Source organism: Pygocentrus nattereri, chromosome 3 (assembly GCF_015220715.1).
Source record: "Pygocentrus nattereri isolate fPygNat1 chromosome 3, fPygNat1.pri, whole genome shotgun sequence".
In the NCBI taxonomy this organism is placed as follows: domain Eukaryota; kingdom Metazoa; phylum Chordata; class Actinopteri; order Characiformes; family Serrasalmidae; genus Pygocentrus; species Pygocentrus nattereri.
In genome coordinates, this window is record NC_051213.1 from 8,157,659 (window position 1) to 8,185,105 (window position 27,447).

The window sequence follows — 27,447 nt, forward strand, 5'->3', positions numbered from 1 at the left end:
TTCCTCATCCCTGTCTTCCTGTCCCGTCTCCCCTCCTTGTCATATTGTGTGTATGGACGGGTTGATGGCTAATTTCGCTGGTACTTGTGACTAGTGACAATAAAGGGATTCATTCAGTCATTCATTCATTCATTATTTACATTTTGCATGTGTCCCAACTTGTTATCAGATTTAAGATTTGTTCTCCACTTTTGAAATATATTATTTAATTATAATTTCACTCTCTACCCTATTCAGCATTCTCAATCATTTTAGAATCATCTACAGCTCAGGATGAGCATATTAGAGTCATAATTATACATTTGTCTGCAACTAAATTGGTTTTATTGAAAACCTTTATTCCACGTTTGAACGAAAACGTTGGATTCCTGACTCACCTCTCTCTCTCTTCACACTGCCGTTATAAATCCGATCCCTCCACACGGCCTCCTCACTCACTACGAGGCTTTCAGAAACAAAGACATTAAAAAATAATAAACAATCATTATGAAAACATTGTGAAGGATTGCACTCAAACCTGCAGTCTGACAACTACAATGTTTTTATTTATTTAAACACCAACATTTATGCTCACTGTTTAATAAAACATGAAGTTAGTGTGTCCTATAAAGGGCACTTTAAGTTTGTTTGCGCATCAGAATTGAATGTATTTGTGTTTTTTTGCAGAGAAAAACTCATTTTTTTCAGAATACACTGCTTGTAATAATGCTAATGTTCTCTATAGGAATCATTATCTTACGTAAGCATGCAAAGCTAACTGAAGTTTATATTCATATTCGAGAACCCATGGTCAGGTTTTACTACATGCTTTATGACCTAAGAATAACTCAACCAGTTTGTATTGAAGTCCCTGTAGTTACTGAATAATAAAGCCTCAGTATGTAAAAAGTCTGAGATTTTAAGGGGTTTAATTCTGAAATCATCAATATGCCCAGAAAAGCGTATTGTGGCATTTATCATCATACTGCCCACCGCAACTGATGTCACTCACATCATTTACTGAAGAAGTATCACAGTGTTGATTTAACATCATCAACCAAAATGAAAATGCATTAATGTTATTGTCTTTCTCTGTAAAATAATCTGAGAATGTGAGAATTATTGTGCCTTCGGTTCACAAATCAATATGAATATGAATGTGAAGATGCAACAAATTGGGGCCAAAAGTGCTGTTAAGGCACTGCTGCTGTGATGTAATACTCACCTCAGTGCTCTGCTGGTGGGAACATTAAGGAAGTGCATTGCCTCACTGCACAGGAACTCCCTAACTGACGAGCGAAGCACAGCACGCCCATCTCCAGACCTACCAAACACAACACAACAGACATCACGAGCTTCAAGCTGACTTATAATAATGAATTTCCAGTATTACGTGCATTATTAGCTTAGTATGGCAGACCGGCAATTCATCACCTGAGACTGTACGAAGGGAATGTAATGCTACATGCAGAAGCTAAGCAACTGAAAATAGAGGAAATATTGAGCTTGTAATAATATCATTACTAATAACAATAATAATGAATTTTATTTACATAGAGCATTTTATAAAAGAAGTTTACAAAAATATATATACAAAAACCAAGATAAAAACAATTAAACATTGATAGAAAGGAAGTCTAAATGAAGGGGAAATACAAAAATACATACACTGAAATAGATTGATAGATTAAGCCTAATTTAAACTGAATATTACATCAGTGCATTTAAAAATGTTTTAGTTCCAAGTGCTATGAGTGTCACCTGTTCTTGGGTTTTCAAGGAGAGCATTACAGAGCTTGAGGTCATAATAACAGAAACAGTAATTATATTAATTCTTGAAGACGATATCTTATTAGACCAGTTTTAGCATCAGTCCACTGGCTGCTGGTTTTCCTTTAGAATTAACTATAACATTTCATTACAATTAAATCTCTTAATGGTGCAGCACCTTCATACATCTCTGAATTCCTGATAAACTAACCAAATTGGCCCCTCCCAGTCCTGTCCATGTGCGTTTGTTTTGGTTTAGCCCCCTTGTTTCATGACTCCGCCCCTGATTGTCTCCACCTGTTTTCCACCTGTCCCTCGTTTTCCCTGTGTATTTAAGCCCTGTGTTTGCCCTTTGTTTTGGCTGGTCTTTGTTTGCTGCATTGGTGTTTGCTTTGTTTGATTGTGCTGATCTTTGTCTCTGCTGTGGTGTTTGGTCTGTTGTAGTCTGGTTTAAGTCATGTCTGACCCCTGATCTATCTGTATTGGCTATATGAACCTGGACCATTCTGACCATGACCCTGGATTTGCCCTTAATAAAAGTCGCTTAGCTCCGCACATGCGTCCACTACCTCGATCCTCGTTACACATTATTTGACTATCACTTCTTTATTTTCTCTCTCTATCACTGTGAAACACTTTGAGCTGCATAAATGTAAGAGTATGTGGTACATAAATAAAGTCCATTATTATTATTATTAAGCTTGAAAAAGGGTTTCACCTTGAGTATGGTGTCTTTCCTGAGCCTTTCAGTTGAAGCTCCCATCTCTCACCTTTCCTGTTCCAAAGTGATTCATAAAGACATTATCAAACAACTCGTATCCAGAAACTTGCAGAAAGATCAAACATACCAAATTGCAACCTGTTTGTGTATTCGCCCAGAAGATGTGCTCTGCCATCTCCTAGTTGTCCTGCCCAGTGGCCAAACTGAAGAACAAATGTAATCCATTAGTGTGTCTAGTACAGATCTTGCCCTATTTTCACACACACTGTTGTTAAAATACAGATTCCTGTGTACAAGGCTACCTGATGGCCTCCGTATCTGTGAGCCAGTGGAATAGAGCCAGGAAAAAGCCTCGCTCCACTTAGGAACTGAACAAAATCTTTACTATGCATCACAGACTCATCCAGGTCCAAAATATCCTCCAACACATCCTAGAAAAAGGAAAGCAAAAATATTACACTGCAGCTGACACTAATCACACTATTATGATGAAGCTTTATCGGAGCAGAAATCATTTTACTTCTACTACTTGCAGTGTGGGTTATTTTTAACAGTCTGACAGTAATAATTGTGGAGTGATTTTAATCCAGTATGAATCTACAGTGTGTGTATTTTTACAGTCTGACGGTAATAATTGTGGAGCGATTTTAATCCAGTATGAATCTGCAGTGTGTAGTTTTACAGTCTGACTGTAATAATTGTGGAGTGATTTTAATCCAGTATGAATCTGCAGTGTGTGTAGTTTTACAGTCTGACGGTAATAATTGTGGAGCGATTTTAATCCAGTATGAATCTGCAGCGTGTGTAGTTTTACAGTCTGACTGTAATAATTGTGGAGTGATTTTAATCCAGTATGAATCTGCAGTGTGTGTAGTTTTACAGTCTGACGGTAATAATTGTGGAGCGATTTTAATCCAGTATGAATCTGCAGCGTGTGTAGTTTTACAGTCTGACTGTAATAATTGTGGAGTGATTTTAATCCAGTATGAATCTGCAGTGTGTAGTTTTACAGTCTGACGGTAATAATTGTGGAGCGATTTTAATCCAGTATGAATCTGCAGTGTGTAGTTTTACAGTCTGACTGTAATAATTGTGGAGTGATTTTAATCCAGTATGAATCTGCAGTGTGTGTAGTTTTACAGTCTGACTGTAATAATTGTGGAGTGATTTTAATCCAGTATGAATCTGCAGTGTGTGTAGTTTTTACAGTCTGACTGTAATAACTGTGGAGTGATTTTAATCCAGTATGAATCTGCAGTGTGTGTAGTTTTACAGTCTGACTGTAATAATTGTGGAGTGATTTTAATCCAGTATGAATCTGCAGTGTGTAGTTTTACAGTCTGACTGTAATAATTGTGGAGTGATTTTAATCCAGTATGAATCTGCAGTGTGTGTAGTTTTACAGTCTGACTGTAATAATTGTGGAGTGATTTTAATCCAGTATGAATCTGCAGCGTGTAGATTTACAGTCTGACTGTAATAATTGTGGAGTGATTTTAATCCAGTATGAATCTGCAGTGTGTGTAGTTTTACAGTCTGACTGTAATAATTGTGGAGTGATTTTAATCCAGTATGAATCTGCAGCGTGTAGTTTTACAGTCTGACTGTAATAATTGTGGAGTGATTTTAATCCAGTATGAATCTGCAGTGTGTAGTTTTACAGTCTGACTGTAATAATTGTGGAGTGATTTTAATCCAGTATGAATCTGCAGTGTGTGTAGTTTTACAGTCTGACTGTAATAATTGTGGAGTGATTTTAATCCAGTATGAATCTGCAGTGTGTGTAGTTTTACAGTCTGACTGTAATAATTGTGGAGTGATTTTAATCCCGTATGAATCTGCAGCGTGTAGTTTTACAGTCTGACTGTAATAATTGTGGAGTGAATGGTCTTCTGTGACTAGCTGAACCTGAAGCTACCCCAGTAATTGTAGTCCTGCTCCAATCCGAAGGTACAATAATACCTGCTCACAGACATGGCTCTGTAGTGTGTTCTTATAGTTATTAAGTCTGTCCTGTGGCGTGGCGGATTCGTAAAGATCTGGCCTGAACCATCTGACCAGCCACGTCCCTTACATATTATATAGCAGTCTTTCATGGTAAAATTAATTCAGCTCAAATGGTGCTTTGCTGACACTTAAACCCGAGACATTCTTTCGTGTAACTTGAAATTATCAGCAAAAACAAACATAAAAAATAAGATCTAGTAAGTGAGGCAGCCTGAGTGCTCACTCACCGAGCTGCTCACTGCCTACCTTTGATATGGCAGCAAGATGAACTGCCCCCTTGAGCGGAGTGGGCTGACACTGGGAAAATATACATCTCTTCACAGTGCGAACAAAGTTGTCCTTCACTTCATCAAGGGGGAGAGAATCTGGAGAACACAACAAAAGTCACATGAAGTGGACCAAGCACCACGTCCACAAACCAGTCCGAGGTGTAAACTATCACAAAGCAGTACAGAAGCTGTGAGCGGCGTAACATAACTAAATGCATTTACTCCCCACATTGAGCTATACGGTGTTTTTGTACATACAGCAGAAACAGACTCTGTAAACCTTGAAGACTTACTTTAATGATTTTGTTATGTTTAGAAGGTTCAAAACACACCATTCAGTCCCCAGTCTGTACATGGAAGCTAAGCTGCTACAGTTAAGTGACCCTTATTTGTCCCACATTTAACCCATCCGTGAAGTGAAACACCACATACACACTAGTGAGCACACATTTGCCCTGAGCAGTGGGCAGCCCTATCTGCAGCACCTGGGGAGGAGTTGGGGGTTAGGTGTCTTGCTCAAGGACGCCTCAGTCATGTGCTGTCGGCTCTGGGGATCGAACCGGCGACCTTCCGGTCACAGGGCCAGTTCCCTAACCTCCAGCACCATGACTGCCCCTTTAAATCTGCCCTTTAAAACATTCTGTTTAAAATTCTTTGTTTTTGTGATATCACAACAACCAACATGTTTACTAAGTGCTCCTATTCGGTTTATGATGGTTTAGCTCCGCCCACTCACACTGAAGTTATAATGAGTGCTTTAGTCCCCCAGACTGAATGAGTCAAAATACAGGGCAGCCCATCAGCCCAAAAGGCATGTTAAGGCTGTTAAACACGTATTTATTTATTTATTTATTTTACGTTTATGTAATTTCTATTTCTTTCCACATAGTAACAAGTAAATATACATAATCTATGTTTTTCTCAATTTCAGTTCCTGCAAAAATATGTGATGCTTGGAATGAGGCCCATATAACCCTCTTGTAACCAGCCTACCTAACAGTCTGCAGGCTGTAATTTTAAGGGGTGGTGGAGCACTGCAGGTCCACTTGGGTTGAGAATATGCACTCCGGTCTTTACGGCAGCTCTGAACAGGCTCCCAAAACCCTGAAGCCCCCGCGGACACGCTGATCACCAGTGCAGTGAGGGCGATGACTTGGGACATTTAGGGTCTCAATCTTTCACCAAACTCACCAAAACAAACCTGGACAACAGAGCACACAGGAACAACAAACACATAAATAAACACGCACACAAATTTTACAAACCAAGAAACCGTCCACACATCCTATGGAGAAGTATGCCCAGTACTTTGGCATACTTACATTACAACTAATGACAACTAATAACATTACAACTAATGTGGAAATATAAGAAACCTAATACTAGACAGTTTAACCAAAAACAAAGACACTTAAAGGGCTCATATCATGAAAGAAAAGCTTTTTTTTTTTTAAATAAAGGAGTTTGGTGTAGTACGTAAAAACACCGTTAAAGATTCCAAACATACCATTCATTATCCGGTTCATACAGTCTGCATATGGAAACTAAGCTGCTAAAGCATCCTGTTTAAAATTCATGGTTTTTGTGATGTCACATTTACTACGTCCTACTATTCAGCTCATGGCACTTCAGCTCCACCCACTCACACTGACTGCATTTTGAATGAGGCACAATACAGGGCAGACCATCAGCCCAAAAGGCATGTTGAGACAGACTGTTTATCTGTAAGGGATAAAGAGAAGCTGACAGTTGTCAAGTAGAAATGACTTAAGACTGGAAATCCCCTCAAACATCCCAAGTGAAAAGAAAACAAGAAAACTAAGGATATGGGCCCTTTAATGGTAAACACTTCAACAGGGGATTTGGCTCTTTAAGGTGACGTGGTGATTATTTTTTAGTCAACAAATTTAAATATTGAAACCACAAGTTCAGTTTCCCATAACTTGTGGCCTCAATGTATTAATGTGTGGCTGTAATATAGTAAATTGGTCTCAATATGGTAATTAATGGTCTGCTACATTATTCTGTGGCCACGCCTTATTACAAACCATCACCATGTCACCTTAAAGGCTCCGTAAAACCGAAAACAATAAGACTTAAGCGAAAGTGCCTAAGCTGATAGATGCTGGATGTATTAAGCAGGAGTTCTGATGTTACTTAAGATGTTTTTTGGCGTTTATTTCTACTTGATTATTTCACTGAAGTTGCTCTTTCAGTCGGTTCTGCAGCGTCAGACTCTCCACCGGTTCTGTACGGCCGTTATTATCACAGCGAAACCCTGTTCGCCGGCTACTTGCTTTTCGTTCCACCTTAAATGGTGCAGCTCTTCTTGTTATAACGCTTCAGACGCCAGACTGTAAGTGCTTCGCCATTTAAGGTGGAACGGGAAAATTCCAACCAGTAACGTTAGCTGGCGAATAGGAAGAACTTCAACGTCGTGTTAATATCACAGTACTTTATCACCTCAGAGTCTCCTCAGATTCACCGAGTCCAACCACACACTTCAGGTAAGCGCTATTTGAGGCTGAAACGAAACATAAAGATTAATCTTTAGCCAAAAAACAGGTTTCGTGAGCCAAACCAGAGGATTTTAAAGTTCTCATAGCTTCACTGCGATTCTAGCACCATTTGGCAAATTTGTGTCAAATTAAAAGTCCCTGCTCCAACGTCCCAATATCATTTGAATCAAAACTGCGATTAAACGTGAATGTAAAAATTATATTGAAAAAAACTGTTAATTAAAATATATTGAGAAAATCTAAATTGAATTTAAATATAAACATACACTGACCCCAAACTTTAGTCCCAGAAGAAATTATACTGACAGTAAAGTAACAGTAAACTACATGCAAGTGTTAATCTTCCTACTGAGTGTCAGACTCTCTGATTCAATCCAGGTTTTTTTAAAAAAAGTTTAAAGACTTTTTTTTATTCTCTTGCTTTTAACAGCTTTTGATCGTTTGCATTTGAGTATTTAATTGTGTGTATTATTTATTTCAGTATATGATTATAATGATCCTAATTGTCGTGTGTTGTATTTTATTTGTAAGTATTTTGCAAAGCACTTCGTGAGTCACTCTGGAGAAGTGCTATATAAATAAAGTTTTACTTACTTACTCAGTGCAGCATTACTACCTCTCCTCTGTGATCGACTAACGCTTCGTTGCTGAGGGTTTTGCAGGGATTCGCTGGCTTTTATTTTGAAGGGGGCTGTGAGCGTGTGATCGCTGGCTCCTCTGAACGCACCGCTTCTCGTAAGAGCCGCCAGGCTGCGTCAGGAGGGGCGCGTCATCATCTGCTTGGCGATATATCCTGCACCCCCCGGCTTCCGGTCGCCGTTCATTGGTCAGAGCAGAGAAAGGACAGGCCTGCTTTGTGCCTGATGAGGATGTTTTACTTGTTAATGTACGTTGGTGAATAAAAGTGAATTTAAAGTTTATTAAATTACAGTAAATCACAGCCGTTTACAGTTAGAGTGCTAACGGAATTCATTAACTTGCCCACCAAAATAACTCAGTGAAGGCTGCACAGTTTTAAATGTACAGATTTGAATATTACACGCGTCATATTAGTGTATATGTAGTTATAAAGTGAGGTGAAATGGAATTTCAGGTTGTCTGGTTATTTCTTAAGCAAATGCAAACAACAATGTCAACATTGTGAAAAGTCAATGCTACAAAATGGGCAGATGATCAGAAAGAAAAGTTACTCTTTAACAGAAGCTCAACCTACAAGACTAAAACATGCCTTCTCATCGTTTTAGTGATGTGAGGCTTTTTAAGTTAAAGGGTAATTCCACCAATGTCTTAATTCGGTCTTCGAGAGGTACGTGAAGTCATTCAGAGTGGTTTGATGTGAAATGGCAGAGGAGTGGATAGAAACAGAGAAATCTGCCAACTCAGATTTCTTTACAGTGGTGGTGATAGGAACCAGAGGTCTCAATGTCGGCAACACAAGAACGGCCGCTTTATTTACTGTACAAAACCACCAATGAACCCACACGTGGGTTTTTATAAGCAATGTTGGTGATGATAAAACACTATTTATGGCAAAACATCACCGTAAAACAGTGTCTCAGACATCAGGCGGTGTTCATTAGCATTTCATGTAAGTGAATAACTTTCTGTGAGGGAGCTTTGAGAGGTGGCCGTCTGGTTCCTATCACCGCCACGGTGAACGGGTCTTCAGAACGGAGCATTTCACACAAACCACTCCGAGTCACTTTATTTACATCTTAACCCTTGTAAATAATGTTATAGTTGTGTTTTTTTTTTTTTTTTTTTTAGTTGAGTTGTGTTCAGGCGTTCGCGGCGGCCGCGGGGTGCAGGCTAGTGCTGGGGTAGGCGTGGTGTCGCGCCGCGCCGCGCCGGTGTGTGTGGAGAGACATGGCGGCGCCTTGGAGGGTGTACCGGAGCAGGAGCGGAGCGGTGAGCGGCTTCGTCCGCGCCGTGTGGACAGGCAGGACTGGAGCCGCCGCGGAGGAGGGTCTGTATGAGGCAGAGGTAACTCGGGACCCCTCGGGGTCTTCACCACACACACAGCTCTCACACACACACACACACACACGCTGTCAGAGTGTGAGAAGGTCATTCTCAGAGGAGTGAATGAGGGCGGTTTACAGGGAGTGATACGGTGGAACCATATAGCGTGTGTGTGTGTGTGTGTGTGTGTGTGTGTGTGTGTGAGAGACCAGACAACCTAAAATGCCATTTGACCTCACTTCATAATTGCACATACACTAATATAACCCCCATGGACCCCCACAGAGCAGGTACTATTTGGGTGGTGGGTCATTCTCAGCACTGCAGTAACACTGACGTGGTGCTGGTGCGAGTGGATCAGACACAGCAGCGCTGCTGGAGGTTTTAAACACTGTGTCCACTCACTGTCCACTCTATTAGACACTCCTACCTTGTCCGTCCACCTTGTAGATGTAAAGTCAGAGGCGACAGCTCATCTGCTGCTGCACAGTTTGTGTTGGTCGTCCTCTAGTCCTTCATCAGTGGTCACAGGACGCTGCCCACAGGACACTGTTGCTGGATGTTTTTGGTTGGTGGACTATTCTCAGTCCAGCAGCGACACTGAGGTGTTTAAAAACTCCAGCAGTGCTGCTGTGTCTGATCCACTCAGACCAGCACAACACACACTAACACACCACCACGAAGTCAGTGTCAGTGGCTGTCTAGACAGGTCGTTAAATGTAATGAAAGGTGGTCTCGGACATTTTTAATGTAGTATAATGTAACATAAGGCCAGTGTCTTAGAACCAGGTAAAGCCTAAGCCTAGTTTCTAATAGGTTTCCAATGGTCAATCCCCATTGGCACTGTGATTTAGTTCTAGTCTAGGCTTAATCCAAGTCTACGAATCCATAATAAAACGAACTATTGTTGTTTCGCTGTGTGGTTTGTTTCCCGCACATATTGCTGAGCTGCACTTGGTTCCAGTTTGAGTGGAGCTGCACTATTTTAAACCCCACAGAATCTCAGGCCTGTTATACTGTATAACTACTAGGTCTACAGAGCAGACTGGCTAGGCTGTTCTCAGAGTTAGTCCTGACCAGTTAAGTGGTTAATGGGTTAAATTCAGTGATATATAGGAGAACACCAGCTGTCCATTCTAGGCGATCCTTTTGCCTTCCATTCCAGGACTAAAGGTCAAGACCTCCCTCAGTGTTAGTCCCTCAGGTCCAGCTAACAGCTGGACTGAGCAGATTTAGTGCAGTGTTGCTTTCCAGCAAAAGAGGTGCAGCTTTAATGCAGGTGCGGTAAACTCGGTGTGGCAGGTTAAAGGTGGGGCTGCTTTAATTCTTTTGTGGTGGCGGTTCTGAATGACCTGTCTTTGATGTTTTGCAGGTGCTGGTTCCGGTCAGGCCTGTACGTAACGCTGTCAGGCCGAACTCTTTTACAAGGTTTGTATTTATATTTGAAGTTTCATTCAAGACGCCTGGTGAAGTTGTAAAAAAATGTTTTGTAGATTTTCTGTAGGTGAAAATAAATGAACACGTCCTTTTTAGAGGGAACAGATTAAATATGAAATATCTGCTTTTAGTTCCAGCGCCAGCGAGTTGAACTTACTACAGGACACACTAAAGCTCAGCTCACTGGGTCACTTGGTCATTTTAACCTTCTGCTCTCTAACCACCTCCACTCTGCCTGCAACTGTTTTACCAGATTTTTTTTTTTTTTACCATTTTTATGTCATTTTCATTATTTTATTATTTATTAGTTATTATATCTATTATTATTCTTATTTTAATTATTATTTTTATTAATATTTGTCATTTAAATTTTTTTATAGTATTTTCTTTTATCTTCCCCTTGTTTTGTGATTTGATTTTATTAACCTTTACATTTGTTTTAATTTCAATGTTATAATTTTTAAATAATATTTTTATGTATTATTATTATTATTATTATTATTACTATTATTATTATGGTTTCACTTTTTATACTTATCTGATCTGAGTCTTCATTTATTAAATTTTACTTTTATCATTTACTCTGTACTAACTCAGCAACACTGTAAATGAGGGGCACCCTCAGATTTCTCCTAGACTAAATGTATGTGTAATACAGGTTGATTGATTGATTGATTGATTGATTGATTAATTGATATGCAATTTTCCTGCAAAAATTAGTGCACATGTTCTATTTATTCGTTAATATATTTGGGGAAAAAATATATAAAATGTGCCATAAAGTTTGCACAGGCCATGTTTTAGTAATTTTTGCCAGTAGACAGTAAATTGTCATTAAAGTGTGATCCTTGTAGAGCCCATGTGTCCAAGTCAGGCCCATGACGCAGTCCTATTTGGCCTGCAAAATTATTAAAATTTTCTATTATCAGCCCGTTTCACCTTGAGCAGCACTACAGTGCCCAGCATGCACTGCAACATAGCATGTATTCTAACCCCCTTCCCACAACATCAGTCTGTGGGCCAGCGATTACACAAAAAGAAAGGATGCCTGGTGTCCAGTTCAAGCTCATAGGCAGTTTTAAAAACCCTGGGAACGTTTAAAGAGGTTTAACAGTTATCTGTAGCTAATTTAGTCCATTGTTTTATATAGTCTAGTTTGCTGTTGCACTTTTGGCTTATTTTGAATAAACAATGACCCATTCAGTTCATGGGAAAAAGTGAAGTACGATGAAATAAAAACACAGCTGGCCCACAGGTTTCTTGAGGTTTCTTGTGGTTTTAGTGGCTGAGCTTGACACCCTTGCTGTAGAGGATGTGTTCTCTTATTTTCGCTTGCAAATCAGCAAAACTTGTCATTTGACTTTAGCTTTGTGACAGTTTATATAAAAAAGAAATAAATTCATTTTAAAAGTTGTCTTATGTTCAAAATGAGCTGAAATATTCTTTGTAATTCTGTCTGTTTTGTTGTTGTCGTTGTCCAGATATAGAAACCGGTTTCTCTACCCAACGCCTAGAATATGTTGCTGCAGGATACACAGTGACACAAAGTTAAAAGATCCCTTTTCACTCGTGCAAAAGGATCTGCAAAATTTATATGAAGATATTAAAAAGGTATTTTTTCTTCATTTTGGAATACTGTCTTAAATTGTTCTGGGTGAAGATAAACATGGCTGTAATCTTAAGGTTGGGACAGTCGTGGGCTGGAGGTTAGGGAACTGGCCCTGTGACCGGAAGGTTGCCGGTTCGATCCCGAGCGCCGACAGTCCATGACTGAGGTGTCCTTGAGCAAGACACCTAACCCCCAACTGCTCCCCAGGTGCCGCGGATAGGGCTGCCCACCGCTGCACGGATGGGTTAAATGCGGAGGTGGAATTTCCCCGTTTGTGGGATTAAAAAAGTATCACTTGACTTAAACAGATTTCCTCTTCATAAGTGATTCAAACAGTTGGCTTTTTTCAGCTACTGGTGTCCAAAGCGGAGCTGAAAGCCCTGTGTGATTATTACTTCGACGGGAAGGGGAAGGCGTTCCGGCCGATGATCGTGGTGCTGATGGCCAGAGCCTGCAATATTCACAGCAATAGACAGGGGTGAGTTTGTATCCTGCTCTGTTTTCCTTGCTGCATGCAGGAGTGACAGAGTCACAGTATGTGTTTGTTCACCTTTTTCTCCTGACAGTGACCTCCTCCCAGCGCAGCGGTCCATTGCCATGATCTCAGAGATGATCCACACTGCCAGCTTGGTGCATGACGACGTTATTGATGGTTCAGATACAAGACGAGGAAAAACCACCATCAATGAAGTGTGGGGGGAGAGGAAAGTAAGTATTTTACACCAGAGCACCTGCATTAATACACAGAAGGCACGAGAAGTCATGAGAAGATCAGGTAAGCATGAAAATGTGCAGAATGGAGGACAGAGGATGTGATTTACTCAAAACATAGGGCTGGGCAACATGACAGTATATCGCTGTTTTCAGAATAAAAATGTCGTATCTCCGTTTTTGTAGTTTTTCAGTTTTTGAGGTAATTTGAAAATGCTTGTTGCCCTTTAGATTGTACGTAAATTTCATGATGAACGGACTAAAAGAAACGGCCCAAAATGACTTGGAAGTAAGTCTGGTTCCATTGACTTACATGAAAAATAAAGTAGGTTTTTTCCTTTTCCTGTAAAGTTACAAATTTGGAGATAAGAGGTTTTGTTCTGACAACAACGATATATTGTTATTGTGATAAATTGTCTTAGTACAATATGTGTGGATATCTTATAAAGAGGGCAAAATGAGTCCAGCATTAGAGGCAGCACTGTGGGTCTGCAACTGTGGCAGCACTACTGCTGCTTCCTTTTGATACATGATGTATTATGCAAAACGTATTATTATATATTATTAATCATGTTTTTATACGTGTGTGTGTGTGTGTGTGTGTGTGTGTGTGTATATATATATATATATATATATATATATATATATATATATATATATATATATATATATAAAAGAGATTTTTTAATTATGTCTAAAAACTGGAAAACATCAAAATTGTAGATTAAAGATTTTCTTCCGGCAACCGTGATATGTTCTCACAGCTGTGTGGTTTAAGTTAAAAGAGTAGACGTTGGAACTCTGCACCTTTTCTGTTGTCTCAAGGCTATCCTGGCTGGAGACTTCATTCTCTCTGCAGCGTCTATGGCCCTGGCGCGCATTGGGAACAACGCAGTGGTGTCTGTGCTTTCCCAAGTCGTAGAGGACCTTGTGCGAGGTATGAGATGAAAAGTTTGAGAATTTGTGCATGTACATTTAATAATACTAGCAATAAAGGAAAGCTAATCAGAGGAACTGAGGAATCATACGCAAATTAATAATGTCCTCTTACCCTAACTTCAGTCCCTCATCCAAGCATATGGTATAAGAAGCGTATCACTGCTGTTGTAAGAAAACCTCATATCTCCATTTTTGATGTTTTTCAGTTTTTGACATAATTTGAAAATATTTCACCCTTTACATTATGCGTACATTTCATGATGATTGGACCAAAACAAACAGCTCAAAATTACTCTTTAAAAAAAGTCTGATTCTATTGACTTGCATTAAAAGTAAAGTATATTTTTTCCTTCTCCTGTAAAGTTACCATTTTGGAGGTTTTCTTCCAACAGCAGTGATATGTTATGTATTGTGTATTGTATATATAAAATATTTTAACACTTTATTTTTCTTGAATTTTATTCATATATATCTAGTGCCATGTTATCTATATCCTCTTTGTGTATTGTTTTGTCGTTTTGGCCCTCGACCCGCCATGATCAAAGCACTTTTGCTCCCCCAGAGAAACAGTTTGGGCACTAATGTGCTCAGTGGTTCCTGTTCTTCATTAGTTTAATAAGCACTTTTCAGTCAGATTCCAAATGACTGGATAAGTGACATCAAAATCGATTATGTGCAGGTGAGTTCATGCAGCTGGGATCCAAAGAGAACGAGAACGAGCGATTCAAACACTACCTCGAGAAAACCTTCAAGAAGACGGCGAGCCTGATAGCGAACAGCTGTAAAGCAGTATGTACGTTCTGTGGTCACGTGATTGAGACGCTTTGGTTTGGAAACGGGAGATGCTTAACTCGTCCGTGTTTGCTCTGGACTGCAGGTTTCGATTCTGGTAAACTCGGATCCTGAGGTGCACGAGATCGCGTATCAGTACGGACGAAACGTGGGCATCGCCTTTCAGGTACACGAGCACTGAAGAGGAGTCATTAGCTGCACTTTATATAAAGTGATCTCATAGGAGTTGTATTGGATAACTCCTTATTATTCACCATCATAACAAAATGTTATATCCATAACTTTACAGAAGAATAAAAAAATGGTCTTACCTTTGATGAATGTTAAAGGAAACTATTTTGTTTAAAAAGCAAAGTGTATTTTAAAATATTAAGTGTTTACATCACTCTTTTATTTAAAAAATTAAAATATTTTCCTAATTATTTTTTTAAGAGTAGCATGTAAATTACACTGTCAGAGTTTTAAAACGCACTATTCACTCACAGTTCATTATGAAATTAACCTGCAAAAATGGCCTGTTTTGAATTTAAAAAACTGTTCACATTCACACGTCTGCCAATTCATCTCACAGCAGTTTAGCTCCGCCCACTCATGCTAAAATTATACTCAAATAAGCAGACTTCTTTTTCAGTTAGGCACAACGCAGGACAGCCAATCAGAACAGAGATCTTTTCTATATATTAGATTTAAAAGCACCACACAATCATTATAAGTGGATCTTGTGTGGAAACCATGTGATATGGGCCTTTAATATAACGTAACAAAAGGAACTTTGGACCGTTTTTGGTTTTTTCATCATTACGTGTTCACACAGTGTAAAGGGCAGCTGGTGCTTTCAGTTATATGGAAAATAAAAAGTGAATGTATTCTGTAAAAGAACCATACTCTCATTGCTGTACAGTTGTATGCAAAAGTTTGGGCACCCCTGGTCAAATGACATTTTTTTGATTTTCTAAATAGAAATACATTCAGTTCTATTCAATACAACACGTCTTACAGAGAACATCCTTCTGCACTGATTACTAAGGAATATAACAGAAAAAAAGGCATAAAACGTGACGAGTGCAAAGGCAATGGCACATTTTATGTTTATAATAGATAGAAATTGTGCACTAAAATTAGCACAAATGCCATAAATGTTCTTTGTAGAACGTGTATTATTATTATTATTATTATTATTATTATTGTGTTATCTTATTTTCACTTAGAAAATCAAAAAAACACCCCATTTACTGGGAGGTGTTCAGCAGAGAGAGTCTTCAACATCATGCTGATTTTTTTCTTGTTCTTGAATTGTTCATTTAGCTGGTGGACGATGTGCTGGACTTCACCTCATGTGCTAACCACCTGGGGAAGCCCTCAGCTGCAGATCTAAAGCTAGGCTTAGCCACCGGACCCGTTCTGTTTGCCTGCCAACAGGTACGGCAGCAGCGCACATATCATAACATATAACATAACATATAATACTGAGTGGGGCAGTCGTGGGCTGGAGGATAGCGAACCGGCCTCGTGATCAGAAGGTCGCCGGCTCGATCCCCAGAGCAGACAGCACATGACTGAGGTGTCCTTGAGCAAGACACCTAACCCCCAACTGCTCCCCACGCACTGCAGATTGGGCTGCCCACCGCTCCGGGCAAGTGTGTTCACTGCCCCCTAGTGTGTGTGCTCACTAGAGTGTATGTGGTGTTTCACTTTACGGATGGGTTAAATGCGGAGGTGAAATTTCCCCGTTGTGCGACTAATAAGGGTCTCTTAATCTTAATCTTAGAAACTGTTGATGTTGACGTCACATCTGCTTTACTGATGTCTTGTTAGAATATCAGTATCAACTGAAATGCATTTCATATAACAACGAAGGCCAAAGTCAAAATATCCTGATCAGTTTTATAGACTTACTAGGAGAAATTCTTGTTTAAAGGAACTACAACTGGTTCTAGTGCATCTGTCACTCCTCTGTGACTCTCACTCTCTCTCTCTCTCTCTCTCCAGTTTCCTGAATTGCATGCGATGATAATGAGACGGTTCGGTTCTGATGGAGACGTTGATCGGGCGTGGCGATATGTCCTGCAGGTGAGGGCACCACCAGTACATTTAGAATCAGATCCAAAAAACGGTCTTACATATCCAATTAAGAAACTTATGAACATTCTCCTCACTTAATCCGCTATTTAGCATTTTTAGCCAGTTGGCTCACACTGGCACGCCTACCCTTGGTTTGATTAACCCCTTAAATTAAATGCATGTTATTTAGTTATTAATCTTATGACTTCAGAATCATGAAGACTGTCTGACGAAGCCGGATTTGTCGTTTAGCCAGCTAAATTTCACCTTAGTTTGCACTAACCCTGGATTTTCTTACAACAGTGGAACACTTTTTACCAGGCTACATGACCATGGCAACTAATGTGGCCCTTAAATGTGGGATTTCAGCTCATAAACAGCTCATAGGCCCCTCAGGTCTGAGCTTCTGGCCAATCAAGACAGCCTTCTTTGCCTTTCTTTGGGCCTTTTTTCCCATGAATGACATTTGTGGCCTCAGTCACTTGAATAATATTCAGCGAAGGAAACAAATTCTACTGCATAGACAGTTTGAATGATTTGTTCACCCCTCTCTAAAAAGCAAGCACCTCACATTTCACCTGATTGGCTGTTCGGCCTAAACATCACTCTTTCATGTGCGGTTGTTGAGCTTTGTGAAGCTGAAACTTTAAAGAGGAAAGTAACCAAACAATGTTCTTTCCACAGAGTGATGGTGTGGAGCAGACTAACTACCTCGCACAGCGCTACTGCCAAGAGGCCATCCGTCAGATCAGCCGACTGCGGCCGTCTACGGAGCGGGACGCGCTTATCCGGTTAACGGAGTTAGTCCTGTCCCGGGACAAGTGATCCCAGACTCCAGAGCACAAGCTCAGGCAGCTACTCCTCTGCAGGGCCCTGTCCGAGGGGGGAAACGGCGACGGGGATTAAGGGATGTCCCCTTTACCGCCTCCCTCAACTATACGCACCACTTACAGCAGAGGTGTTGCACTCTGGTTCTCAAGTGCCACAGCACTACGCAGATCAGTCTGTTTCCTTCTGTAGCACATCTGGTTTGACTCACCAGTGGAGGTAAATCAGGAGTGTTACAGAAAAATTTAATGTTACAGTCTACAGTTTTACTCCTTTAACCCAGAAGCAGGTAATTAGACATATTTGGTGTTTAAAGTTTGACTAACCAGTTGCCAACATGAAAACTGAATACCTAAAGAATCACAAACTTGTTTTAAACCTTGTCAAGAAAGCACAAGTTGACTTGGGCACCGCATGACTACCGTCATCTATAAAGAAGGGTGTGGCCAACAGTGGTGTCCACTATTAGGGCTGAACAATTTGGGGAAAATATCTAATTGTGATATTTCAGACTTATATTATTACTATGATTTAAATTGCAGTTACCCTCAGTAAATTAAGATCCGGGCCTGTTGTTTGGACCAAGAAGAGCAGCACATCATCAAACCATTGAATGTATTGTGCCGAACGGCCTGCTAGTTGTGGTTGTGTTGACATGTACATGGGTGTTTAGTTGCTTCTGTTTGGTTCAACTCATGTACGAATAGCTCACAAGCTTCAATCCCACCAAAAAATTCTCACATACAATTTTGTAGGCCCTAATTAAAATTCCAGCTCTTTACAAATGAGATTTCAGTATCAGAGCGAGTCAACTTTGCGGCCTAGCCACCAATAGAGGTGCCTCATTTTCATGCATATCGCTGCTGTCAGAACAAAACCTTCCATCTCCAAAATAGTAACTTTACAGGAGAAGCAAAAAACATACTTTACTTTTAATGCAAGTCAATAGAACCAGATGTTTTTCCACATCATTGTGGGCAGCTGTTCAGTGTTAAGTACTGACAGTACCCACAATGGGGTCAGAAAAGCATAACTGACTAATATTTTTCATTATAATGATAAATAACATCATATTATGCACCCCTATCCACCTTACAGTTCTGTCTGTACAGGTGCCGGTTTGGTGAATGTTATGAATTAGGCCTGCATTGTGCACGATGCTAATAGGTGGGGTGAAAGCATCCATTACTTTTAGCTACATTAGTTTTGCACAAGAGCTACAGGCTAAAGAGCCGAACTTCAGACACCAAACATGCCTTGGCTGACTGACCAACTAAATTTGGGTTATAGGGAACGTGTACGATTTTTCTCCACACTATTCCGTTAAAGCAAGGGAAGCACTGTTGTGCAGTTTTGTGGCCCTTTAGAACCTGGAATGACACCTGTGCCTTAAAAAGCTCAACCCAAAGTGCTAACGTTGCCTAGTAGTGAATTAAAGCTAAGTGGACTCTTTACATTATGCAAATAGGTTGTGCTCATTGGGCCACATTATCTTTCTTACAGTACTAGCCACTTTAGCATTTTGGGGTGAACTACTCCGTTGGAGGTTGGGAGAGAAAAAAGAATGATCTACAAGATGTTTGTTATTGTCACTGTGTTACTGTACTGTACAGGCAGAAACCTCATGCATCCTCACCCACAGAGCCCGAGCATTACAAGACGATGTGGGGAGGGGCGACCTGCTGCACCATTGTAATTCCAGGCATGGCACGGGTGTGTGTGGGGTCAATACATGTGCGTTTGACTGTGTTTCCAGAAGGTCCGTCCATGCCATAAAAAGGCCAAATCCTGACCTGTGAATATGGGACAATGTTGTCAGTGTACTTTTGCATCAAGTGCTCAGCAACAACGAAGGCCTTAAACCCACAGTTACTATGTATTGATATTAAAACATCTATTTTTTAAGTTACTCCTTCGTGCCTTCTGTGCCTATTTACTTCTCCAAATCACAAAATCTGCACATTTTCTTTACACAGGAGAATGATTTATTATAAAAGACTGTACATTTAATTTCAATTAACATCATAAATACAAATTCTGGGCAGAGGCAAGCTTTGATAATTCTCTCCATTTCAATTCAGCTGGAACAAATGTTTATCACAAAGTGAGAATAATCAAGGCGTTAGCTGCTGTATCCTGACCTGTCCGACAGCGACGAGAGCAGCTAATTCCTTTCAGATGGGGGTCGGGAAATTCATAAAATCGTAATGACACAGTGACATAAATGAATAGTGTGGGGTCAGAAAAGAGCTGGGCAGCACTTCAGTACAGGGGGTCATTATAGTGGCCTTGTAATGCACTTAACTAGTAGCTGCTAATTTAAGGGAAATGCCACTATTTTTTCCCCACATTTCTGCACGATACATTGTTAGAGATGATAAAAGTCATTCAGAATGGTTTTGTGTGAAATGGTCTGTTTTAGAGAAACTTGCTGGGTCAGAATTGTTTATAATGGGGGTGGTAGGAAACTTCATCGTAGTTATAAGCTACATCGTAGAAAAGTACATGAAGTCGGATGCTTTTTATGATGGTTTTGAGAAGATTTTGGCTTAAAATGCACTTGGCATTTTGGAAAGTAATGAAATGGCTATATTTGTGTTGTAAACATTGTGACCCCTGGTTCCTATCAGCACCACTAAACAAAACGAAGGGGGGTAGGTTTCTCTAAAATGTGAAATTTCACATCAAACCAATAACTGTTGACATCTCAACACAGAATTATTTAAAAGTCTGAAAACCTTCCTGCCTATTTGTACTTCATTAGACAATGATTGGTGTGAATGGAGTGTTTTCAGAGCACTTCTGATTTGTGTGCACCAATCTTTGTAGGTGTCCATTATTATAACCCTATTAAACCATATCAGCCTGTGATGGACTGGTGGCCTGTCTAGGATGTACAATAAGCGATGGGATAGGCTCAAGCCCCCCCCTGCGACCCAGGAAGAGAAGTGGCTTAGAGGATGAATGAGTGAGAGGGAGGAAACCTTACCTAGCCAATAATAACCAATTATCTGGCTGCTTATTGCTACTTCATTAAGCAGTGATGAGTGAATTAAGCATGTTTATTTCTGTACTATATGTAACAATATAATGCACAAGGCTTACTTAAGCTCTGATTGTGTCCATATTGTGCTCAGTTGTTGATTTTTATCAATACTGCAATAATAAATCACCAACTGGCTCTAAATAAAGACAAAGAGAACAAGCAAAAGTGCTAACGTCTGCAGTTTAGGCCTCATTTGACCACCTGATCTGCATGAACTGTGCTTAACATCACTAAGTCCAGACCAAACCTGTCAGACTGCATCTCATCAAAGCACTAGCTGGATGTTTTCAAATCAATAAACAGTGTGCAAAAAATTATACCAGAAGAAACAACAAAAAAAGTGAAAACAACTTAATTCACTCCAGATATCACGAGCAATAAGCAGCCAGTTTATTAGCAGCTACTTTCTTTTTTAGGCTTAATAAGAGCCTCACAATGTTCCCCTATACTGAAGCATCAACACTTGTTAAGACTTGATGTACAGTGGAATAAAAGGGGATGAAATTCTTCCAATTAAACAGGAAATGCTGTTGATTAAGAAGGTGAAAACCTGAGATATGATACCAGAGCAGTTCAGATCAGATCACAAACCCAGTTCCTCATTCTATACAAGGAGGTAATGAGAAACGATGTACTGATCTCTTCAGTGTACTTGCACTGCATGTTTTCTCTGTCTTTTTGGATGTAGATCATAATACGCAGCGCTGTGGATTGTAAACCCATTACTGATTAAGGTTCATCATTACAGTCTACATGTGTCAGCTGTCTACAGGTAGTCTGTTTCTGCTCATCATCCCAAACGCTTAGAGAAAAATCACCTAAAACCGCAGAGAGAAAAGACGCTCGGACTTGCGTCTTTGATAAATGCAATCTATCATATGCAAAAAAAAAGGGAGGGGCTATTTCAAATTATATCGAATGTTTCAGTACAAATGAGGCAATAAAATGTCCATAAACACCTTCAAGTATCTGGACCCCCACCTAAAAAAAAGGAGCAAAATCAAACAAAAACAAAAGAAAGTGTTCACTGTATATTAAAGCATAATGGAAGCGAAATGGAATTAAACGTGGAGGTTACAATACATTATCTTAAATTTGCAGGCATGCTTCACGTCAAAATTTAAGTACATTTCAGACTCGATGCCTTAAGATTAGGAAAAGATAATCAGTTAGCAATGACGCACGGTTCTGTACTGTCAATGTCTGTCGTGTTTTCAGCATCGAAAATGCATCAGCAGTTTTGTGAAGGGGTTAGTTCGGATCGTATTCAAACCGGACACTATACATCTACGTGTTTCTCGTGTGGCATCATCAACTGTAAGAGATACTGTTCATGACTGACTGACATTCACTGTAAAAACACTACAAACATCCAACAGGCTACTGCTCGCTGTATATACACAGAACGACCGCATCAGATGTTACCGATCCCTCCTTTCACCTCATTTCACAATTACACCTCCCCCCCGCAGAGACCCCCCCTCCCCCGTACAACAAAATAAAACTCCATAGATTTTTCTTTTATCATCATTAATCTGCGATTTGTCAGGAACAATCACACCCTAATGCACTTCTTTATTAAGTGATGAGATTTCTGTTTTCTGATATATATTTGGAGAAATATGACCGATGCGTGGTCCCTTCAGTCAGCGTAGTGCATAACGGACTCCACGTAGTTGCCAGGAAACAGGCCGGTCACCCCGTTAGATACTCCTTCGAACCAGCCGTCATCGTTCTTCTTAATGATGTAGATGATGGCGCCCTCCATGAAGGACAGCTCGTCCTCTTTATCCTTGGTGTAGTCGTAGATGGCCACCACTGAGGACAGACGACGTAGAGAATAATAAACAAACAGCAACAACAACTTTTGATCAAATTTTGATCAATTTCACTGTCACTAACTTCCGTTTAGAGTTTAGCAAGAGGGGAAATCCCAACCATTTAAAAGGGGGATCCCACCCATTTTTTTCACACTTCTGAATAATCAAATTGATGGAAGTGAAATGCTCCATTCGAGAGGCTGAGTGAAAACTGCCCACAGTGGTGGTGATAGGAACCAGATGTCTGAAGAACTTAATGCCTCTAAAAGCTCCTTCACAGAAAGATATTACGACACGGTTACGATACACTGCCTGATGTCTGAGACACCGTTTTATGATCGTTTTGAGAAGATTTTGGCCTAAAACTTGTATTTTTAAAGCACAGTCATGACAGAGAGCACATGCAGGGCATTGTGAGAGAAGATGGTCCTAAAAGAAAACTTATTTTTTCAGATTTATCACTTTTTTACCAACACTGCACATAAAAACTGTGGTTTTGGATAGTAAATAAAATGGCTATATTTGTGTTGTCGGCATTGTGACCCCTGGTTCCCATCACCACCACTGTAAAGAAATACGGTTTTCCAAAATTGGTTATTTCACATTGTTTACATTTATACAATTTTGCATAAATTGTGAACATTGAGTGGACCTCCCCTTCGAGCAGATGCCCATTTCTACTTTAAAAAAAAATCAATGTTTACATCTCAACCACTGAATTATGCAAAAATGTAAAAAATCCATTGAACTAAACGCGACGACCGTATGATCAGAGATGTTATATATACATATATATATCAGATATATATATATATTTTTTTTTTTACAATAATTTATTACTAATATTTATTCCAACTAAATCTTCTGATTAAGTAAAAAAAAAAAACCATCTTTTAAAGAGAACACATTTCTGCATATTCTACTACACAATTACTGTTAATTTACTAAATTTAACACAAGGAAACAAAAAATAAATGAAATAAAATGTGGTCTGTGCAAATACTGGGGCACAGAAAAATGTCATATTTAAGTTTCCTCCCTGTAGAGGATAAGGATTGACAACAAACGATGCTCTTTTGTTCACTGTCCAAGCCAAACTTTAGCTGATGGACTACATTTGGGGACGTCTGACTTCTTACAGTCAGATCTGAGAACAGAAATATCAATAAATCAGTGCCGTTTCAGCACATGCAGCAGCCCTCACCTTTCTCAATGTAGTTCTTAGGAGCCCACTGGGGGTCTCCGTCAGCATAGGGGTCATTGTAGTGGACCACAGCTGCTTCTTCATCCTCGTAGTCCACTGGTGGGGGAGGCGGAGGGGGCGGGGAGTCGTCGAACATGGGCATGTCATCCGGGGGTGGTGGGGGAGGAGGAGTTGGGGTGTCTGCAACTAGAGTGCCCAAAAAAAAGAAAAAGAAAAAGAAAAAAAGGCAGAAAGGTGGAGAGGTAGACAATCAGACTCATTACCATGGAAACCTGGAGATGATGCAGGACTGGACATGCATTCCAGTTCATGCACTTTGAGCACCGTGCAGGTATTAATGCTTGATGCTGGTTAGATGGTGTTGCATGCAGGGCGGTGATGTTTGCGTCCCGGCTAGCCACCGTGCTTGAGGCTCATTCATGATGTAAATGTGCTGAAATATGTTAAATTAACTCACTAATCTTTATCAGGTGCCTCTGTAGCACATGGTTCATTAATGTGTGGTTGGTATAGTGTAGTGAGTAACACCTCTGCTTTCTACACTGTAGACTGGGGCTCAATCCCCACCTGGGTAAACATGCTACACTATACCCATAAGAGACCTTGGGCAAGACTCCCAACACTGCCTTTGCCTACCTGTGTAAAAATGATCAAATTGTAAGTCGCTCTGGATAAGAGCGTCAGCCAAATGGCGTAAATGTAATGAAATATAAATGTAATGGTTTATTAATCACAGACAGTAATTTACCTACACCTAGAAAAGAACAGAAAACATACTGACCCAAACCACATAAGCACCGGCTCACTGGATGCTATTCGAGTATTGCTTTATTTCATTAGCACAAGCGCCAAATATGGTGCGCATCTGATAACAGTGGTTTTCTGGTTAGCCAAACTGGAGAGGTGAAGAGGGTGGAGACACCCGGCCACAGTGGCTAAAACTGATGTCTAAGTAAAAAACTATCAAGACGTCTGTACTGATAAATGGCCTAAAATCAGCATAAGTTGGGATTTCAAGCCTACAGCACCAGACAATTTGGATTAACCGGGATCAAAGAAGGTTTTTCCTCATTTATAACTACTTTCTATATTTTGCAAGACATCGAAACAATGGACTAACTGCAGAGACCCATAAACGTGTTTATCAGATTATCTTCCATTTTACATTCAAAGTAGCCCCTTCTTTGCTTTGATGCAGCTTTATGAGCCACCTGGGATGAAGTGAAATAACACGTCCTCTACGGAGAACACACTTATTTTACTGCACAAATTCTTATTTGCAGAGTGTAACAAAAACAAAACAATAATAACAACAAAAATATAAACTGTATACAATGTAAAATGTGTCGATACTTTTATACAGGCTGCATTTTATCTTTTTAAACACGTCAGGTCAGGGGAGCAAAAAAAAATGCATGTGCCTGCATGTATATACATCATGGAAACAAATCTGAATAATTTAGGTCCTTTGTTTTAGATTAAAACATCCACACTTCATTGGTAAATTTCCTCCTGTACTGCTGCTTGGTTGCAATATTAAGCAAGACCAGTAGAGGGCAGCCAAAAATAAACAATCAATCAATCTTCAATCGAGATTAGAGCTTATCACCATGAAAAAGCCCAATCTGAGTCACAACAAACCAGTAAACTGGGCATAAAGCTGGTCTCAAATGCAGCACAGAAGGGTAAAATTGTGTGTTTATTCTGTGTAAAGTCTATTTCTGAAATGGTTTCAGCGCCACCGAATAACATGTCCCAGATTTCCTCCCACTAAACATTTCACAAACGAGCTTTGGAGAAACAATAAGAGCTTTTTTTCCCTCCAATCGAGTCTTTAAATAAGTCCCAATCTCTCGCTGAACAGCCTAGTAAGCTGCTTTTGGGCTTACATAAAAGAAAACACACTTTTACATAAACCTTGCTCCTCTGATTATATCGAGCCATTTGGTCTCCTTCTTCTTGGCTGTGATTTTAAAATGCAGTCTAAGAGTGAAATAATCAATCAGTGCACAGGATCAGTGATGACAGGGAAGAACATCATGCAGGAAGATGGTGAAGGAGGAGGACGGCATGAGCACATGCAGCACATCTACGAACTCCACACGCTAGACATCATGCACATCCACACGCACTCGCATGCAGCACTGGGGGTCTTTAGCACTTACTGTTTTCCTGCACCCTCGCCACAAAGCCTGTGAGGGGAATCTGCGGAATCAGCTGAGGCATGGGGGGAGGCGGGGGGGCAACAGACACTACACATACGTACACACATACAAAGACACACGGAGACACACATCCCAAGAGAGGAGGGCAAGAGAAAGAGAAAAAAGGCAAACGCACATTAGTTTGAAGAACCCAAGACAGAGAAATCAGATGAAAACCTCAATCAAAGCTCATTAAGAACACAATGAATGAGTCCGATTACATTCGTGGGAAGGGAGATTAAAGCTACAGTTCAGCCAAAAATCTAATTTGCACAATTTCACTCTTTCGGATGCTTACCACTTTAGTTCTGCACTGTTAGTGACGAGGCAAATGTAGCTAAGTGGCTTGTAATAAGAAGCTTACAATCCACCAGTCAGCAGCGTGTAAATGGGAATTATATTCTTCCCGAACTTTCTGAATAATTCAGTGGTCGAGATGTAAACTGTCATTCAGAGTGGTTTGATGAGAAATTGTTCACAAAACTTACAGACACCGATTTCTTCACAGTGGTGGTGACGGGAACCAGGGGTCCTGATGTCAACAATGCAAATACACCCTTTTTCATCCCTTCCCTTGAGTTTTATATGGAATGATGGCACAATAGTGTAAAATCTGATAAAAATACATTTTAATTCAGGATTACTTTGCCACAAATCTGTTTTACATCATGTTTAGGCCAAATTCTTCTCAAAACTATAATAAAACAGTGTCCCAGACATAAGGCAGTGCTCTCATAACCATCTGATGCACCATCTTGCTGTAACTCTTCAGACGTCTGGTTCCCATCACCACCACTGTGAACATTCTGACTCAGTAAGTTTCTCTAGAATGCAGTATTTTGCATTAAACCACTATCGAATCAGACATGTAGTTTGCACAATGCAAACTGGACATAAGCTTTTATGATAATAGTTGTTATATAGTACACTGTTAGAAACGAAGGTTCTGCGCAGGTACACTTTTCATTCATCGAGGTACAAACAGTCCAAATGTTCCCTCAAAGGTACAGCAGCGGTTTTAAGGTCTGATTGTGAACCTTAAATCAGTTTGTCCAGGTGAAAAGTTGGTATTGTGTAGTGAAAGTGGTTGCTGTAGTGTAGTGGGCAACAGCTCTGCCTTCTATGCTGTAGACTAGAGTTCAATCCCCACCTGGGTAAAACACCCTACACAACAACAATAAGAGTCCTTGGGCAAGATTCCAAACACTGCCTTCGCCTGCCTGTGTAAAATGATCAAATTGTAAGTTGCTCTGGATAAGAGCGTCAGCCAAATGTCATAAATGTAAATGTATTTGTTCCTTTTCATAACCGAATGTTTTAAAACAGAACAGTAGAATAAAAGCCTGGAAGCGAGGTGGGGTGTGCGGAGTCAGTACAACTTAGAACATATCAATTCAGTGGATTATGGTTCAGTTATGTTCCCTGACTAAAGGTACTGAGATGGAGCCTTGAGGGGACCACCCCTGTGACAAGAGGGGCACAGAGCCAGACAGTTTTGTATCTTTATTTCTGAGAGTGTAGATATAAGCTTCTATTAGTAGCTAGATTAGCCTCATAGCTCTAAACTAA

At 40.0% G+C, this 27,447-nt stretch overlaps 3 protein-coding genes and 1 long non-coding RNA gene across 10 annotated transcripts in view; 1 reads left to right on the top strand and 3 right to left on the bottom strand.

Annotated features, from left to right (window-relative positions):
* The window catches only part of LOC108431959 (protein adenylyltransferase SelO-like), an 18,908-nt gene extending 11,531 nt beyond the window's left edge, over window positions 1-7,377 (bottom strand). Inside the window, exons 1-8 of the mRNA XM_017705459.2 lie at window positions 7,210-7,377; window positions 5,740-5,947; window positions 4,724-4,842; window positions 2,773-2,901; window positions 2,609-2,673; window positions 2,468-2,524; window positions 1,205-1,303; window positions 378-445 (exon numbers count right to left, since the gene is read on the bottom strand). Of these exons, the coding sequence (XP_017560948.2) occupies window positions 378-445; window positions 1,205-1,303; window positions 2,468-2,524; window positions 2,609-2,673; window positions 2,773-2,901; window positions 4,724-4,842; window positions 5,740-5,908 (706 nt within the window). The 5' untranslated portion in view covers window positions 5,909-5,947; window positions 7,210-7,377. The remainder of the gene's footprint in view (window positions 1-377; window positions 446-1,204; window positions 1,304-2,467; window positions 2,525-2,608; window positions 2,674-2,772; window positions 2,902-4,723; window positions 4,843-5,739; window positions 5,948-7,209) is intronic.
* Window positions 7,130-19,513, top strand: pdss1 (prenyl (decaprenyl) diphosphate synthase, subunit 1). Its single transcript, XM_017705469.2, has 12 exons — window positions 7,130-7,253; window positions 9,033-9,248; window positions 10,600-10,655; window positions 12,146-12,275; window positions 12,624-12,751; window positions 12,840-12,981; window positions 13,810-13,921; window positions 14,603-14,712; window positions 14,801-14,881; window positions 16,021-16,134; window positions 16,705-16,785; window positions 17,461-19,513. The coding sequence occupies exons 2-12, from the start codon at window positions 9,132-9,134 to the stop codon at window positions 17,599-17,601; spliced, it is 1,212 nt and encodes a 403-aa protein (XP_017560958.1). The 5' UTR covers window positions 7,130-7,253; window positions 9,033-9,131; the 3' UTR covers window positions 17,602-19,513.
* LOC119263076 lies at window positions 12,586-13,917 on the bottom strand. Its single transcript, XR_005130078.1, has 3 exons — window positions 13,792-13,917; window positions 12,824-13,004; window positions 12,586-12,724 (listed from the first exon to the last, which is right to left on the bottom strand). It is a non-coding gene; the product is annotated as an uncharacterized LOC119263076 (long non-coding RNA).
* A 710-nt stretch (window positions 19,514-20,223) lies between the features above and the next one.
* abi1a (abl-interactor 1a) overlaps window positions 20,224-27,447 on the bottom strand; it is a 104,372-nt gene continuing 97,148 nt past the window's right edge. For 4 of the 7 annotated variants that reach the window (XM_017705379.2, XM_017705370.2, XM_017705406.2 and 1 more), the window contains 3 exons: window positions 25,840-25,926; window positions 23,675-23,860; window positions 20,224-22,468 (listed from right to left, as the gene is read on the bottom strand). In XM_017705379.2, coding sequence (XP_017560868.1) covers window positions 22,293-22,468; window positions 23,675-23,860; window positions 25,840-25,926 — 449 coding nt within the window. In that variant the 3' untranslated portion in view covers window positions 20,224-22,292. The remainder of the gene's footprint in view (window positions 22,469-23,674; window positions 23,861-25,839; window positions 25,927-27,447) is intronic. The other 3 variants (XM_017705398.2, XM_037536926.1, XM_017705414.2) reach the window with 1 other exon arrangement.

Excerpts from the sequence above, each read along its gene's own strand:
- pdss1 (XM_017705469.2), top strand. The coding sequence starts at position 9,132 with ATGGCGGCGCCTTGGAGGGTGTACCGGAGCAGGAGCGGAGCGGTGAGC. Across the intron at positions 12,982-13,809 it reads AAGTGTGGGGGGAGAGGAAA|GCTATCCTGGCTGGAGACTT; the intron begins GTAAGTATTTTA and ends TGTTGTCTCAAG. Across the intron at positions 16,135-16,704 it reads TTCTGTTTGCCTGCCAACAG|TTTCCTGAATTGCATGCGAT; the intron begins GTACGGCAGCAG and ends CTCTCTCTCCAG.